Raw genomic sequence first — 12,654 nt, 5'->3', positions numbered from 1 at the left:
TTAAATGTATCTGTTAAACCACCAGTGCTCAATTCACAAGGTCACTGCTCCAGATGCAGCAGTAGTGCCACGTGATTGAGGAAATTCCACTGACTTGTTCCAGCCCATGTATTTCTACAGTGCTACTGTGAACTGAATCAGGAAAAAAAAAAATTAAAAAAACCCACCACTTTGGCTAACAAACACCTGTACAAAAAGAGTAACTTCTTTAAGATGCATAGAACCTTTTCCAAAGCCCTGTTCCAGGAGAAGCCAGAATGGAGTCAGGGCAGACCAGAATGGGCAGGCAGAGCTGTGGAAAAAGAATTCAGTGGGAAGATTTCCACTCCTCTTTACAGCCATCAAGAACACGTTTTGGGTCTGCTCGTATCTGAGACATTTGTTCAAAGCTGTCTGCGTGCTGGGTAGCCAGCAGCAGGAGGAAAGAACTGACCACAGCACTTTTGGTGAGTTTGGATTGCAAGGAGAGAAAGCAGAAAAACCTACTGAAAACACTGGCTTGCCAGGTTCCCAAAAAGACTGTAGAAAACTGTATTTCCCAACAGATGGAGGGAAGAGATGTAAGAGATTGTCTCCTTTCTCAGCAGATGCCTTCCTGAAATCCTGGTTGAGAAACACATCTTCCTCTATGGCACAGATATGTTACACAGATAATTACAGTATCCTGCCTATGCTCTCAGTCCAGTCCCAAAGCTGATTAGATGCACTGCTATATGATCGCATCCTTGCTGACAAGTCCCACCTTGCTGGTGGACTCAGACACATGGTGTCAGCCCTGCACTGGTGCAGCTTTGTGGTTCTCTCAATACTGGAAGATGTGAAGTACTGGGGGTTTTGGAGCAGGAGGATCTGAGCTACTGATAAGCTACTGCAAGTGATTTACAGTATACCACGGATTTGTAGCTAATTGCCCTGGACTATTTCCAGCATACTTTCTATAGAAACATGCAGATCACTCATCCTTAAATCACACTGTGATATAAAATGTGTCACTACCTAACTTTTAGCTTTTAAGATAAGTCATCCTTACATGCCAGGGTGCTCCTGCATGTGACCATGAAGATGTCACAGGGACCACAATGCTAGCTGATGCTGCAAGATGGTGCTCTGCTGTTAGACGGGAATAATAGCATTGTCTTGTTGCTATTCTCCACATAAACACTTTGCCCATGCCAGCAATAGAGGCAGGCAGTTCACACGTAGCGACTTACTTGAGTCAGACCTGCTCCGTGAATGCCCCTCTGAGTTGGGGAGCGAGGTCTGTATCATAAGCTGCACCGCCTTGACCTCATCCTGTGCTTTCACCTTGCTCCAGCAGATAGCTTGGACGTGCCTGGTGGATTTGGGAGCTCGAACGTCGCTCTGCTCAAAAAGGACACAACACACGTAAGGACACAAGGCATGTGAGGACATAGCAACACACAACCAACTAAGCTCTCCTGCCTGGGAACTTCCACTAGTGCCTGGGTGGCAGCAGCACTCTGAATAGACTTTGTTTTGCAAAACCACTTAGCCAGTTCTCAAGTATTTTTAGAGTAGATAATTTTGGCTGGTATTTTATGATTATGCTAAAAATGTGGCAGTGAATAAGTGTTCCAATTCATGTACCATGTGGAGGAAAGATCTGAAAGCCTTCCTCTACAAATACAAAGAGTATTTTACTTGTCGTATAATGTGAAGACCAGATAGGCAGCACCTTCTGCTAAAAGAGGTAGTACTAAATAGGTATTTTTGCAAGGTAACACTCCAGATTTGCTTGTTTGGAGTATCAAGCTCTTCAGTTACAGGAGCCGTGCTGCCTGCAATTCTGAAAGGCTGAAAGAAACCTAGAGCAACAGAAGACTCTTGCTCTTCACTTCTGAGACAAACCAAAAAAGGTGCAAGATTTCCCCATCACTTCATCAGTGCTCGAATCCTTGCCCATGACAGAGCTGGAATCTCAATTATTAGCCTCACTGTGAGGCACAGCATTGGTCTTCATAAAATCACTTCTGTAAGCAATCGCAAGCTCTTTTTACAAAGGCTAATTTCTGTCATTTTACATGGCTAAATTGTCTTTGATATTTTGTTTTCCTCTTTTACTTTTGACTTAGAATTCTCTTTCTTCTCCTGTTGCTCCTCATCTCTCCTAATTAGCACTTCACTGGAAAGGTAAAAAAACCTCAGCCTCCAAGTGACCTGAGCACACATTACACTTCAAGTAAAAGGAATTGTCGTCCTTGAGAAAAAAAGCTGTCCTGGGAGGCTGCCTGAGGACACAGTCTTTGTAAATCATATTCAGCTTTTGCTCCAAACTTTAGATTTTACAATTAATTACAGGGTGCTGAGACTTGATTACAGGATACAGCGGAGCTATGGGATGACATCGCCACATCTCCCATACAGGTTATCTTAGATAAACATGTTGTTGTTTCTTAGAACTTACCTCATATGTAACAATACATTCTACAGACTGGTGTTCTTCAATCCCCACGATCCACTTCTCCATGACAAACGGTGGCTGAAAAGAACACGGCGGTGGTTTATAAGGTGCTCCTCATCTCCTGACTTGTCTCTGAAACACCCTAAAAGTACTTGTAACTTTTGCCTTTTCTCATCCTTTTCCGTATTGTTAACATCTAAAAATGTTATGGGACAAACGTGTATGGAATATTTTCCTGAGGGCATCGCCCTTCAGTTTTACACACATGCAATAAATATTCCTGGAGACAGTCCCTGATAGATAATACAGGTCCTAAAGTACGTGCTAATCCTACTGTATCTGGAGACTACTACATATAACTTTAAGCCTTTTCTTCTTTTTTTCTTTTTTTCTTTTTTTTTTAATGAAAAAATGGAAATGTCCAAGATGGAATTTCTGGAAATGAAACAGAAAGCTGTTTTGCAATGATATAATAACAACAATAAAATTCCAACAGTGAAGAAATCCTTAGCTATAACAATAGTCTTAGCTGACTATGACATTAAATACAAGAATACTTTCTGCCAAAAACATATTTTCCCTAAAATTCTGTTGAAAGAATGATTTTCAGTTTTTCCTTCAGCAAAAAAACAGCCATAATTTTGCCAAAAAAAAAAAAAAAAAAAAAACCAAACCACAGTTAAAGGCATTCAGGAGGTTTTTTTGGTTTTGTTTTGTATTTCAATCAGTGCACATTAGAGAAGCGTGGTAACTGGTAATGAAGATGTATATTTTTTCATTTATGATGTTAGCTACTATTCTATTAAGTAGAGCTTATTAATAAAAACAATCAAAATAACAGCAAACAGAATGTTCAGTGCATTCTGTGCTTTAACAAACCTTCCGTTGCTTATGGTCTAAATGCTAACTGGTAAATACTTACAGGCAGGTTTACTCAAATAGGGTAAATGCCCAGTGGCACTGAACTGCAGATGTGCAGGGCTGTATGCCCGTGATCAACATGTTGACAGGTTTCAGTCTTTGGAACCCATCGTTGCATGAAAGAGGGAGTTTTAAAAGCATGTAAAAGTTCTAAAACTATGCAAAAAAAGAGAAAAGAAAAAAGAAAAAGAAAAAGAAAAAAACCCCAGACAAATCACGTGAAGTTTCAAATTGGAACATTTAAATCAGTTTCTCCTCCTGAAAAGGAGCATAAGTTTTTAACATTCTCATCTTTAAAAGGAGTAATGATGCTATGACATGGAATTAAAACAAGAAAACAGAAATTAGTTCCTTCTCTTGTTTTTCTATTGTTAACATTATTGTCAGCTTAAAAGAGAACCAAAATAGCTAACTCTTATTATGATACACATCTGTTTAAAATGTGCATTTTATTTAAAAGCTGTCAAGAGACTGAGCTTCTGCAAGCACAAAAGTCGACTGCTGTGGTATTTTAATGTCTTTGTTTGAGATCTGTGAATTCGTGAAAGCTGTAAGGCTGTAAATACCTTTGTCATCTTTAAAATCTCTACATCAGGTAGGTTAGTGTTGAATGTCACATCTTTTATGTAGGTTATTGCAATTTCATCCCCGTCCATCTCCATGTACATTTTCCATTTACAGTCCTATGAATAATAATAAAAAGAATGCTTGATTGTTAGAATACAAAAAATAAAATTCAAAGTATAAAAAAACAAAGACTAACCAAATCCAGCCTAGTTCTCCCTGTAAATGGAAAAAAATAAAACCAGAAACAGCGATGAAGGCAAGGAGCATATATATACATGTTTTAGTATATGCACATTTTGCAGCGAGTGTTGTTAATGGAAAACCCTCAGGTTCTCTGGCTCACTTCCCGCTCAGGTCCCTCTGAGAGACAGCAGACACCTTGGCAGGTCTGACTGTCCTCAGTGGTCCCCTGGAGGGCCCCAGGACGGCAGCACTTCCCCCAGCAGCACAGCCTGTCCATATGAGCAGTGGTGGTGAGGCACAGCCCATGGAAGCCATCACCTGGAGCCACAGGCAGAGCCCTTGGGACATCTTCCTGGTGATCCTGGGAATGAAGGACCAGAGGGTGTGTGCAACACTTTTAGGACATTCACTCTAATAGTGGGCAGGAGGATAAGCTGATTAGTGCAGCTCAGTTCCTTCAGATCCTGAGTGCCCAGTGAGGCACTGACCATCCTCAGTTCCTCTCATCTCCAGTAGCACCAGTGATTTTAAGGGAGCTCAGCTTTGAAACAGCAAGTCTAATAACTGAAGCAGTGAAAGTTATCTTTAAATAATCCCACGGGCTGAACAGAGCACCAAATCCAGCACTTTGAGTAGGTGTAAGCCTGCAAGAGGCTGTGGCTCTGCAGGGCTACCAGGTGGGCTGAGCGCTGGCCAATGGCCAGGGAGGTTCCTGCAGGGGACAGCAGATTTGCTGCAGACCACAGCAGGTGATTTTGGGATCTGATGCTGTCCAGCTGCTCCAGAAGTCTGTTCCCTGAAGGACAAGATGGGTGGCACCAAGCAGGGCAGCTCTATCTCTGTGCATCCTGGATGGGGACTGCCCATGGCAGAGGAAGAGCCCTTCCAAGTGTGCCTGAGGATCAGGAGCGTCCCCCACATGCTGCTGGCCATGCAGCTGCCATCTTGGCATTCACAGGAGGCAGTCATCTCCTCAAGGTTACTCAAAAAATGCAAAAACCTTCAATGGGGACACAGATGGCCGCTCAGGGCCAAGGGCTGGCATAAGCAGTTATTTGCACACACAAATGTACAGCAGCCCTAAGAAATACCCATCCCTACATGCGATTATCTGCTAGTGTTTGCACGTGCATCTCTCATAAATGTAACGCAGGAGCTCAGCCCTCAGAAGTCTCAAAGCTTTCAATCAGGCACTGAATTGGCAATTCCAAGATAAAAGAAAACTGGAGTATAATCATTTCCAAATCGCGGCAACAAATGACGCTTATGAAAGCACGTGGCCCCGTGTGTCCATCTGTCCCCATTGAAAGCTCACGAGTTTTATGAGGAGAGTGGACATGGGAGTTGGTTTTAGCACCGCCACGGGCTGGCACTCAGGGGACTGGCCTGAGGCTCACATGCACTGAGCTCAGCTTCCAGTCCTGGCTTCATTTTCCTGAGTGATCCACAAAAGGTACAAAGTCGCTCCATGCCTCCATTGCCTAATCACAGACTGTATCACTCCACATGGCCTTTTTCTATCCTGTTGCTCTGGGCTGTGGGCTGCCTCTTGTAAGGTGGGTGCAGCACGACGTGGCATAGGCTGTCGGCCAAGGACTGTTCATGCTGTGTGACTGTGCTGCAGCAGTGCAGGAAGTCAGCTTTGACTCCTCCTCGCCTCTCAACCTGTGCTCCTGTCGCTGCCTGCACTGTTCTCCTTGCCTGACTTTCTAATAGGATTTCCTAATTTTGTGCTACCTGAGTTCTCTGTTGCAGACCTAAGCTGAGGTTAAAGACAAAGTGCTTAAGGACAAAAACACCTCAGACAAGTAAAGACCAACATGTTGACAAAAATCAGTAGCACCCAGCTACTTTAGTGGATCTCCTGTCATGAGCCTGGTGCCACGCCAAGTGCCAAAGCTGTCTGCTGCCCTATGTTAGGGCTCCTGCACCTTCAATGCTCAGGGTTTTCTGCTCCTCCCATACCACATCTGAAAAGCACGAGCTTGTCTCAATAAACCCTGTAAATCAAACTCCCATATCTACAAGGCTGACAGACTCTGTCAATATGGGGTCCAACATGCGGTGGGCACTTGCCAGCACCCAGCCCTTTGCCAGATCAGCCTCACACACAGGAGTGCTCTGTGCAGGAACAAATCAGGCTGCCCCACGCAGCTGTGGATGTGCAAGCCCAGCATGAACACCACCTTCCCCTGCTTTGAGCCACGGCTTTAGAGGCAGAAACATGCTCGCCCATCCTTAAAATCCATCCCCAAAACCTTCCATCCTCCTCAGGGTCCTCTCCAGGCACACTGTGCAGAGACCAAAAGAGAAAATAATGGCACTGAATGTTTGCTCTCTGGTCATTCAAAAGCCTGTGTCTTATTCGGAAAGGCTTTCATTTTGTGTTACGGTAAAGGAGTCAGCAGAGTGGGGGGAAGACAGAGAAATAAAAATAGACAGAGTGAGGAGAGGCTGGGAGAAAAAGAGAAAAAAACAGAAAAGATATAACAGACAAAAAAAGAAAGAGAAGAAAGGAAGAAAAGGAAGGAAAAAGCACGCAGCTCAGTGACTTCAGAATCAAGGTCCTTGGGAAATTTCTAAGAGAAGTGGCTGGCTGCTTTTCTTACAAGCTTGTAACCCCCCATTCTGCTCTAACACACAGTAGATAAAGCTAGGTTTGTAACCACAAAAAGGGACATATTTCCCTGTTTTCTGATTGATTTTTAGGTTCTTACTTTCAAAAGAATAAGAGAGGTAATAAGAGAGAGATGTTCAACTGCATAACCAAAAATGTGGCTAGAAAACCAAGAAAATGTAATTTAAATCTTTGATGAATTGGAGCCAGAAGATTTCTTGGACTGAGGCTACACTTAGTAACAACCTTACTGAGGGAAACAATTTGGAAATGGCTCATTTGAAATGTCTTGTAGACAAATATATTTACACAAGATGCATCAAAGAGATTTCCCGAGGCATCTTGCAATTCAAACATCAAACTATCTCTCAATATTTACCAGTTCAATTTTGATATAAATAATTTCAGCTTTGTGTTAAAAAATTTTGTTTTTGTAACCAGAGGCACAACCAGTACAACTTTGGTTGGAAAGCATTTCTGAATAACGTTTTGACAAAGCTACTAAATTGGCAACCTGTGCAACTGATAGCAGAAGCAGAAAAGCAAATCACAAATGTATTTTGAGCCACTTCCCAGCTTCAAAACAGAAAATAAGAACACTTTGAAAATTAAGGCTCCTGCTTAGTGCAGCGACGATGCTCCTTTTAACCCCATGTGTACTAACATGTTAAAAAAAAACAACAGAAAGGGAAATGAAAAAGCTCAGGTACAGGCTTTAAGCAACAAACATGTCTCCTGCAACAACTGCTTCAAACTCTCTGGGATGACACCTCCTTTCCCAAGGAGGCCCAAGTTCAGGATTCATTTCAGAATCAGCAGTTGCAATAAACTTTTTTTTTTTTTTTATGATTCAAGCAAAAAAAAAAACCCATGCCATTGTAGCAGGCAACTGGGTATTAGAAGGAAAGTAAGATGTAACGTGAGATGAAACAAATATGAAAAAAAATGTCGGTCATGCTGGCACTAAAAGTAGTAGCATGTTGGTGATTTAGGTCCCCAGAAGCTCCTTTACATTCTTAGCTATTATCTATCTCAGCTGCTGAAACCTGCTGTTTTAAAGGCATTAGAGTTGAACATCTAGTGACAGCACTTGGGTTATTTATCATTATGTATCACCCTGCTACACTATATTTTATTATTCTGGATTTAAAGGAAGATAACACAATTACGGTTAATTTGCTTCTCTTCTTTATATATATAGTGTCATGACCCACCACGGCTTTGTCCCATGAGATATTTTTAACCAAAAAGAAATCCACAAGAAACTCTCCCTAAAAATTCCATTAATAACCTCTTGTAGCGTGTATAGGTTGCAGGGTCTGGAACTAAGAATGTTTTAATCTCTTCAGCAAAACAATGTCTCATAATGATGTACAGGACTATTGCTGCACTGATGAAGAATCATACATAATTCAGCACCTTTCACTTGGCACCACTGTGATATCCTCATTAGCAGTGGCTCACAGTGGCTGTCAGATGGTGTCCATGCGAATGCAGGCATTATATTGTCTTTGAGATGTGCAGCTGCTTCCATGACACTGCCAGTATATAAAAACATGACGCCAGTTTGTTTTATTTAGTGCTAAACCTTCCAGTTTGTAAAAACAAGGCTGACACAGAGCCTGACATGAGGCAGTGAAAATAATTAGCTCTCATTTTCTCAGCCTCCTATTTCCTTCTCCCCGCTGTGTTCTCTTTCCACTAAACCACCACATGTCAGTCGAAATGGGAGGCAATTAGTGGGCTCATTTCAGTCCCCACAACTGTGCTGAAAAGAAAGTATTTATGATGGCACAATGAACAGCTGAAAGATTAAATAACATTTGCCTTTTGAAAAGAAAATGACTTCTAGCTAAATGGGCAATTTTTGATTATTCTCAAACAAGCTTAGAGTAGTTGGTTTTTAAAATACAAGAAAGGAAAATGAGTCATTTTTAGGTGAAAGAATCAAATAAAACTTGACACAGTAATGCAAATAACTGATGTTTTATTGCAAAATATGTAAATGTGTTATACCCTTAACAATGGCTCATGTCTCAGGTCAGGGCAGGCTGTTGCCAGCCAGGCTCCAGCAAGACAAGGTGGCTGCGCTGCCGGTTTCTTTCACTCATGGGGGAAGAGAAAAACACGGGTGGAGGGAAGGCCTTGTGAGAGAGATGGCCTTACAGCACGAAGAAACAAAGCAAGAGGTGTGTTGGTGGTACCGGCTCGTCTCCCAGAAAGCCAGAGCCCTGATGCTCCTCTGCGAGGCACAGACTGTGGCAGACTGGGATCCAGCCTGGGCAGGCACACGGCCTTGCACTTCTCCATTGGATGCAAGGAAAGCACGGGCCCTACGGCAAGCACTGTGCTGTGAGGGCACCTCCCGCCCAGTGCTGGGGAAACATGACAGAATGGAGCAGAGCAGCACAGGCGTCGTGGCCCCGCTCACATGGGACTGCCTCTGTGCACGTCCTCCTGCAGAACCGGGGCATGGCCCATGAAACCCTCTGGGAAAAACACATCTGCACTGAAGGTCTGGCACTGCCACCAACCCGCTGCCTTGGCGGACTGCACTGACAGCAATTACTCTTGCTGGTTATACTTAAATATGGCTGTGGAGTTAGTTTACATCTTAGGTATTGTTTTTTAGCCTTCACAGTGTATTTCCTCCTATAACAACTACTTACTGGAGTCTGAACAAACCAAACCTGTGAGAATACCACTCTGCTGCACACTTTAACTCAGCCTTTAGTATTGAGAGCATCATGCTTCAAGCTGTAATTGAAGAGAAAGCTTTGAATAAGGTTTTGAGGTAAGGCTAGATGACTCCGCACTAGAAAGCCAAGCTACTTGCAAGTATCTTGGCAAAGGAACGGTAGGATAAAGATAGTATAGTACAGCTGAAAAACATATAAACTGGAATTTCTAATTTGTGACCTAGGCCACTGCTTTATTTGTGCCATGTTTGTAATGTGCTGAATACCTTAGTAAACTAAACATGCTATACCACATCTGTCTGAACCGGGAATTATTTTTAATAAAGCAAAGAAAGGTTTTATCAGAGTCAACATACTGGGAGGCGGGAGAGGGAAAAGTAGTAGAAATGGTCTCAAGTCCTCATGAAACTGCAGCTCAGTTACATTGATTGTTATGGCACTGTTTTGTCTGGTATTTCCACATTTTGCCAGCCAATGTTCCTTCACGTGAAGAGCTGGTCACAATTTCTCTATAAGGTAGCCTTAATATTATATTCAGTTTTGCACTATGCGTTTAAATAACAGCATTAAAATATAAGCCAGTCTGGTTATTTGAGGCTAGAAAATAGTTCACAGAGATAGCAGATGTTTTTGACAAGGCTCTGCTCCTTACCTTGTCAAATGGAGAGAGAGGGGGAAAAGACAGCAAAAATGGTAAGCCACCCTCAAGGCTTTGTGTTTGGATGTAGGTCAGACTGTGCCACACTCGGTAAAAATGAAAACATTCAAAGGCATGGTGAAATCTGCCTTTCTGATGACCAAAACTAAGGAATGCATCAACAGGAGACAAAAAAGACTGTGAACCATCCTTCTTAAGGGGTTGGATGATTCGTCCGTGTGGAGCCGACACAGCTCAGACACCTTCCCCTGATTGGGAAATTTTAATGAGCCACCTAGGATAAGAAAACCATCAAAAATTCCCTCCGCAGTTCTGCGAATCAGCTCAAGCCACAATTGCCAGGGTTTGTTTTTTACCCTCTTTGGTATCCTGGAGTTAATTGGTGTCCCCCCACTTTTTTTTTAATTTGTGGAATAAAAATTCTTACAAAATGTCTAAAGCTATCACCTTTTAGCTCAGTGGGAATTGTGTACAGAAAGGTCATTAACAGGAAGTAAATGGAAGTAACCACATAACTTGAACTAAAAGAATTGGAAAAAAAACCTCTAAAAACCAGGTTAGCTTTACAGCGCTCACTCCTGATGCTTTCGGAGAGCACAAAGGTCATCGAGCTTTCATCACCTCTAAAGATGCAGCTAAAAAGGGAAGGAAACTGTAACAAAATGACTGCGCCTATCAGCTGGTGGAAACCAACATAATCTCACTAGATGCGTTTAAATTAGATAACAAATCTGAGGATGGTAAGGTCGCATACTGGGAAGTCAACATTTCATTTAGTGTACAGACAAGACCGAACATCTAGTGTATAGATAAAGCTACCATCCTGAAGCATATTCTGCAGGTCCCTTGTTAAAAATCACTGTGACTGTGCCACATCAGTGCTTTAGCTGGGATGGGGGAGCACACTCCTGTCTCATGTGTCTCTATGCCAGGCTTTGGCAGAGCACCTCTGGGCACAGGGGCTGGTTTGCTTTCAAGTGCCAATACCCTTACCCCAGCAGATGTGCTACAACCACTGGTAGGAGTGCAGCCCAGGGGACCAGGGCAGAATCAGCTGAGGCTGAACCCCCAGCATTAGCAGTTCTATGGCACAGCCCCTTCCTGCTATGCTGCACCAGCTCCTGTAGAGCCTGCCTTGTAGGTTTGATTTGAGCTTATTGCCTCTTTTTCCTCATGGCTGAAACAGGAGAGATGTCAGGTAGGCGTTAGGTAGGCAACCCATTACTGGGGATTATATGGGCCAAGTTTCTTTAAGAAACCGAATTTTAGACTGATGTAGACCAGCTTTTTCACTATAAAGCTGGCAGAAGGCATGTTCTGAGTGCTTCTGTTGACCCAGTTTTACAGGAACAGGTGCCACTCTTACACAAAAATGGGACAGTAAAGGAAATTGAAATCCTTCGATTCTTGTTTCTCCAGTGTCTCCATTTCACAACAAATGTGGGTGATGGCAACAATAGTTGCATAGTTAAGGCAGCCTCTAGGGGAGCTAGAAGATTATATTCAGGGGTTTTCAAGGAAGCAAGCTAGACAAATTTTTTGTGCTGTACATATAAGAGCATGCTTTGCTGGTATTATGTTTATGCACAACTCACTCAAACTACTTGCTCACAGCAGCTGTCCAGCTAAAATATCTACTTGTCCTCAAACTCAGCTGGCAAACTGAATTTCCTGTGGCTGCCCACCTCCCTGCGCTATGCCTCATAGACCATACAGGAAATACAAGTGAGACAAGAGGTATTGCATAGCCTTTTAGTTCCTTGTGGAGTTACACATGGCAGGGAAAGATGTATGCCTACAGAAAAGCAGCTCTACAGCTCTAAGTAATTCACACAGCGATAAAGAAGATTTTCATAGGAAAAATGTGCTCAAGATAAAAGAAACAAACAAACAAAAAAGGAAATCGCCAGACAAAAAGTAAAACGCTTTTTTCAAATTGATGAAATGATTTCAGTACGAGTCCAAGTTCCTACTAAGTACAAACCTAAATGCTTTCTCTGCAAGCACCACTAAGTACTGAAATCAAGAGACTTCTGCAAACAATGTGCCCTGAAAGCAAAGCAGTCAGATAACACAAGATGAAAGTCAGCCACCCACAAGTTTGGGGTGGACACACAATGCAGATCTGCCAAACACAAAAAGAAACAAATCCTGCTGTCACAACCCCTGACTTCAACTCAGAAATGCTTTGCACACCATTTTCACATAGATAATTAATTCTAAAACCCTTGAACTCAAAGTCTGTGGCAGGCTGGATAAAGAAAATGAAAGGCATGGGATAATCCTTGCTCTCAAGAACAGACAACGTGGTGGAAATGCTTTGCAGGAACATCTGGGGTCATCAACGCTCCCACTACACAGGGTGTGCCAAGAGGTACCTGAAGCAGTGCAGAGCCAAGGTTTGGTCAGGATGCAGCCCTCTGGCAGTCCTGTGACCACCCTGGCACAGTGGTCTCGCTGTCTGCAGTGGGCTGCACTTCCCCACTGCACTGTGAGGGAATACAGCCACACCAGGACCTGTCCCGTTCTCCCCAGCCACGCGTGCCACATTCTGTCCATCTCTTCCCAACTGCAGAGCCAGACACCA

The 12,654-nt window shown here is 43.0% G+C and overlaps 1 protein-coding gene across 2 annotated transcripts in view; it reads right to left on the bottom strand.

Moving 5' to 3' along the window:
• The window catches only part of MAP3K20 (mitogen-activated protein kinase kinase kinase 20), an 87,716-nt gene that overhangs the window by 4,806 nt on the left and 70,256 nt on the right, over positions 1–12,654 (bottom strand). For both annotated transcript variants that reach the window (XM_048952481.1, XM_048952480.1), the window contains exons 17-19: positions 3,910–4,026; positions 2,426–2,500; positions 1,212–1,362 (exon numbers count right to left, since the gene is read on the bottom strand). In XM_048952481.1, the coding sequence (XP_048808438.1) occupies positions 1,212–1,362; positions 2,426–2,500; positions 3,910–4,026 (343 nt within the window). The remainder of the gene's footprint in view (positions 1–1,211; positions 1,363–2,425; positions 2,501–3,909; positions 4,027–12,654) is intronic.

The sequence above is a fragment of the Lagopus muta genome, chromosome 8 (genome assembly GCF_023343835.1).
Source record: "Lagopus muta isolate bLagMut1 chromosome 8, bLagMut1 primary, whole genome shotgun sequence".
Taxonomy (NCBI): domain Eukaryota; kingdom Metazoa; phylum Chordata; class Aves; order Galliformes; family Phasianidae; genus Lagopus; species Lagopus muta.
The sequence above is the reverse complement of the archived record's forward strand: the minus strand, read 5'-3'. Positions and strand labels throughout refer to the sequence as shown.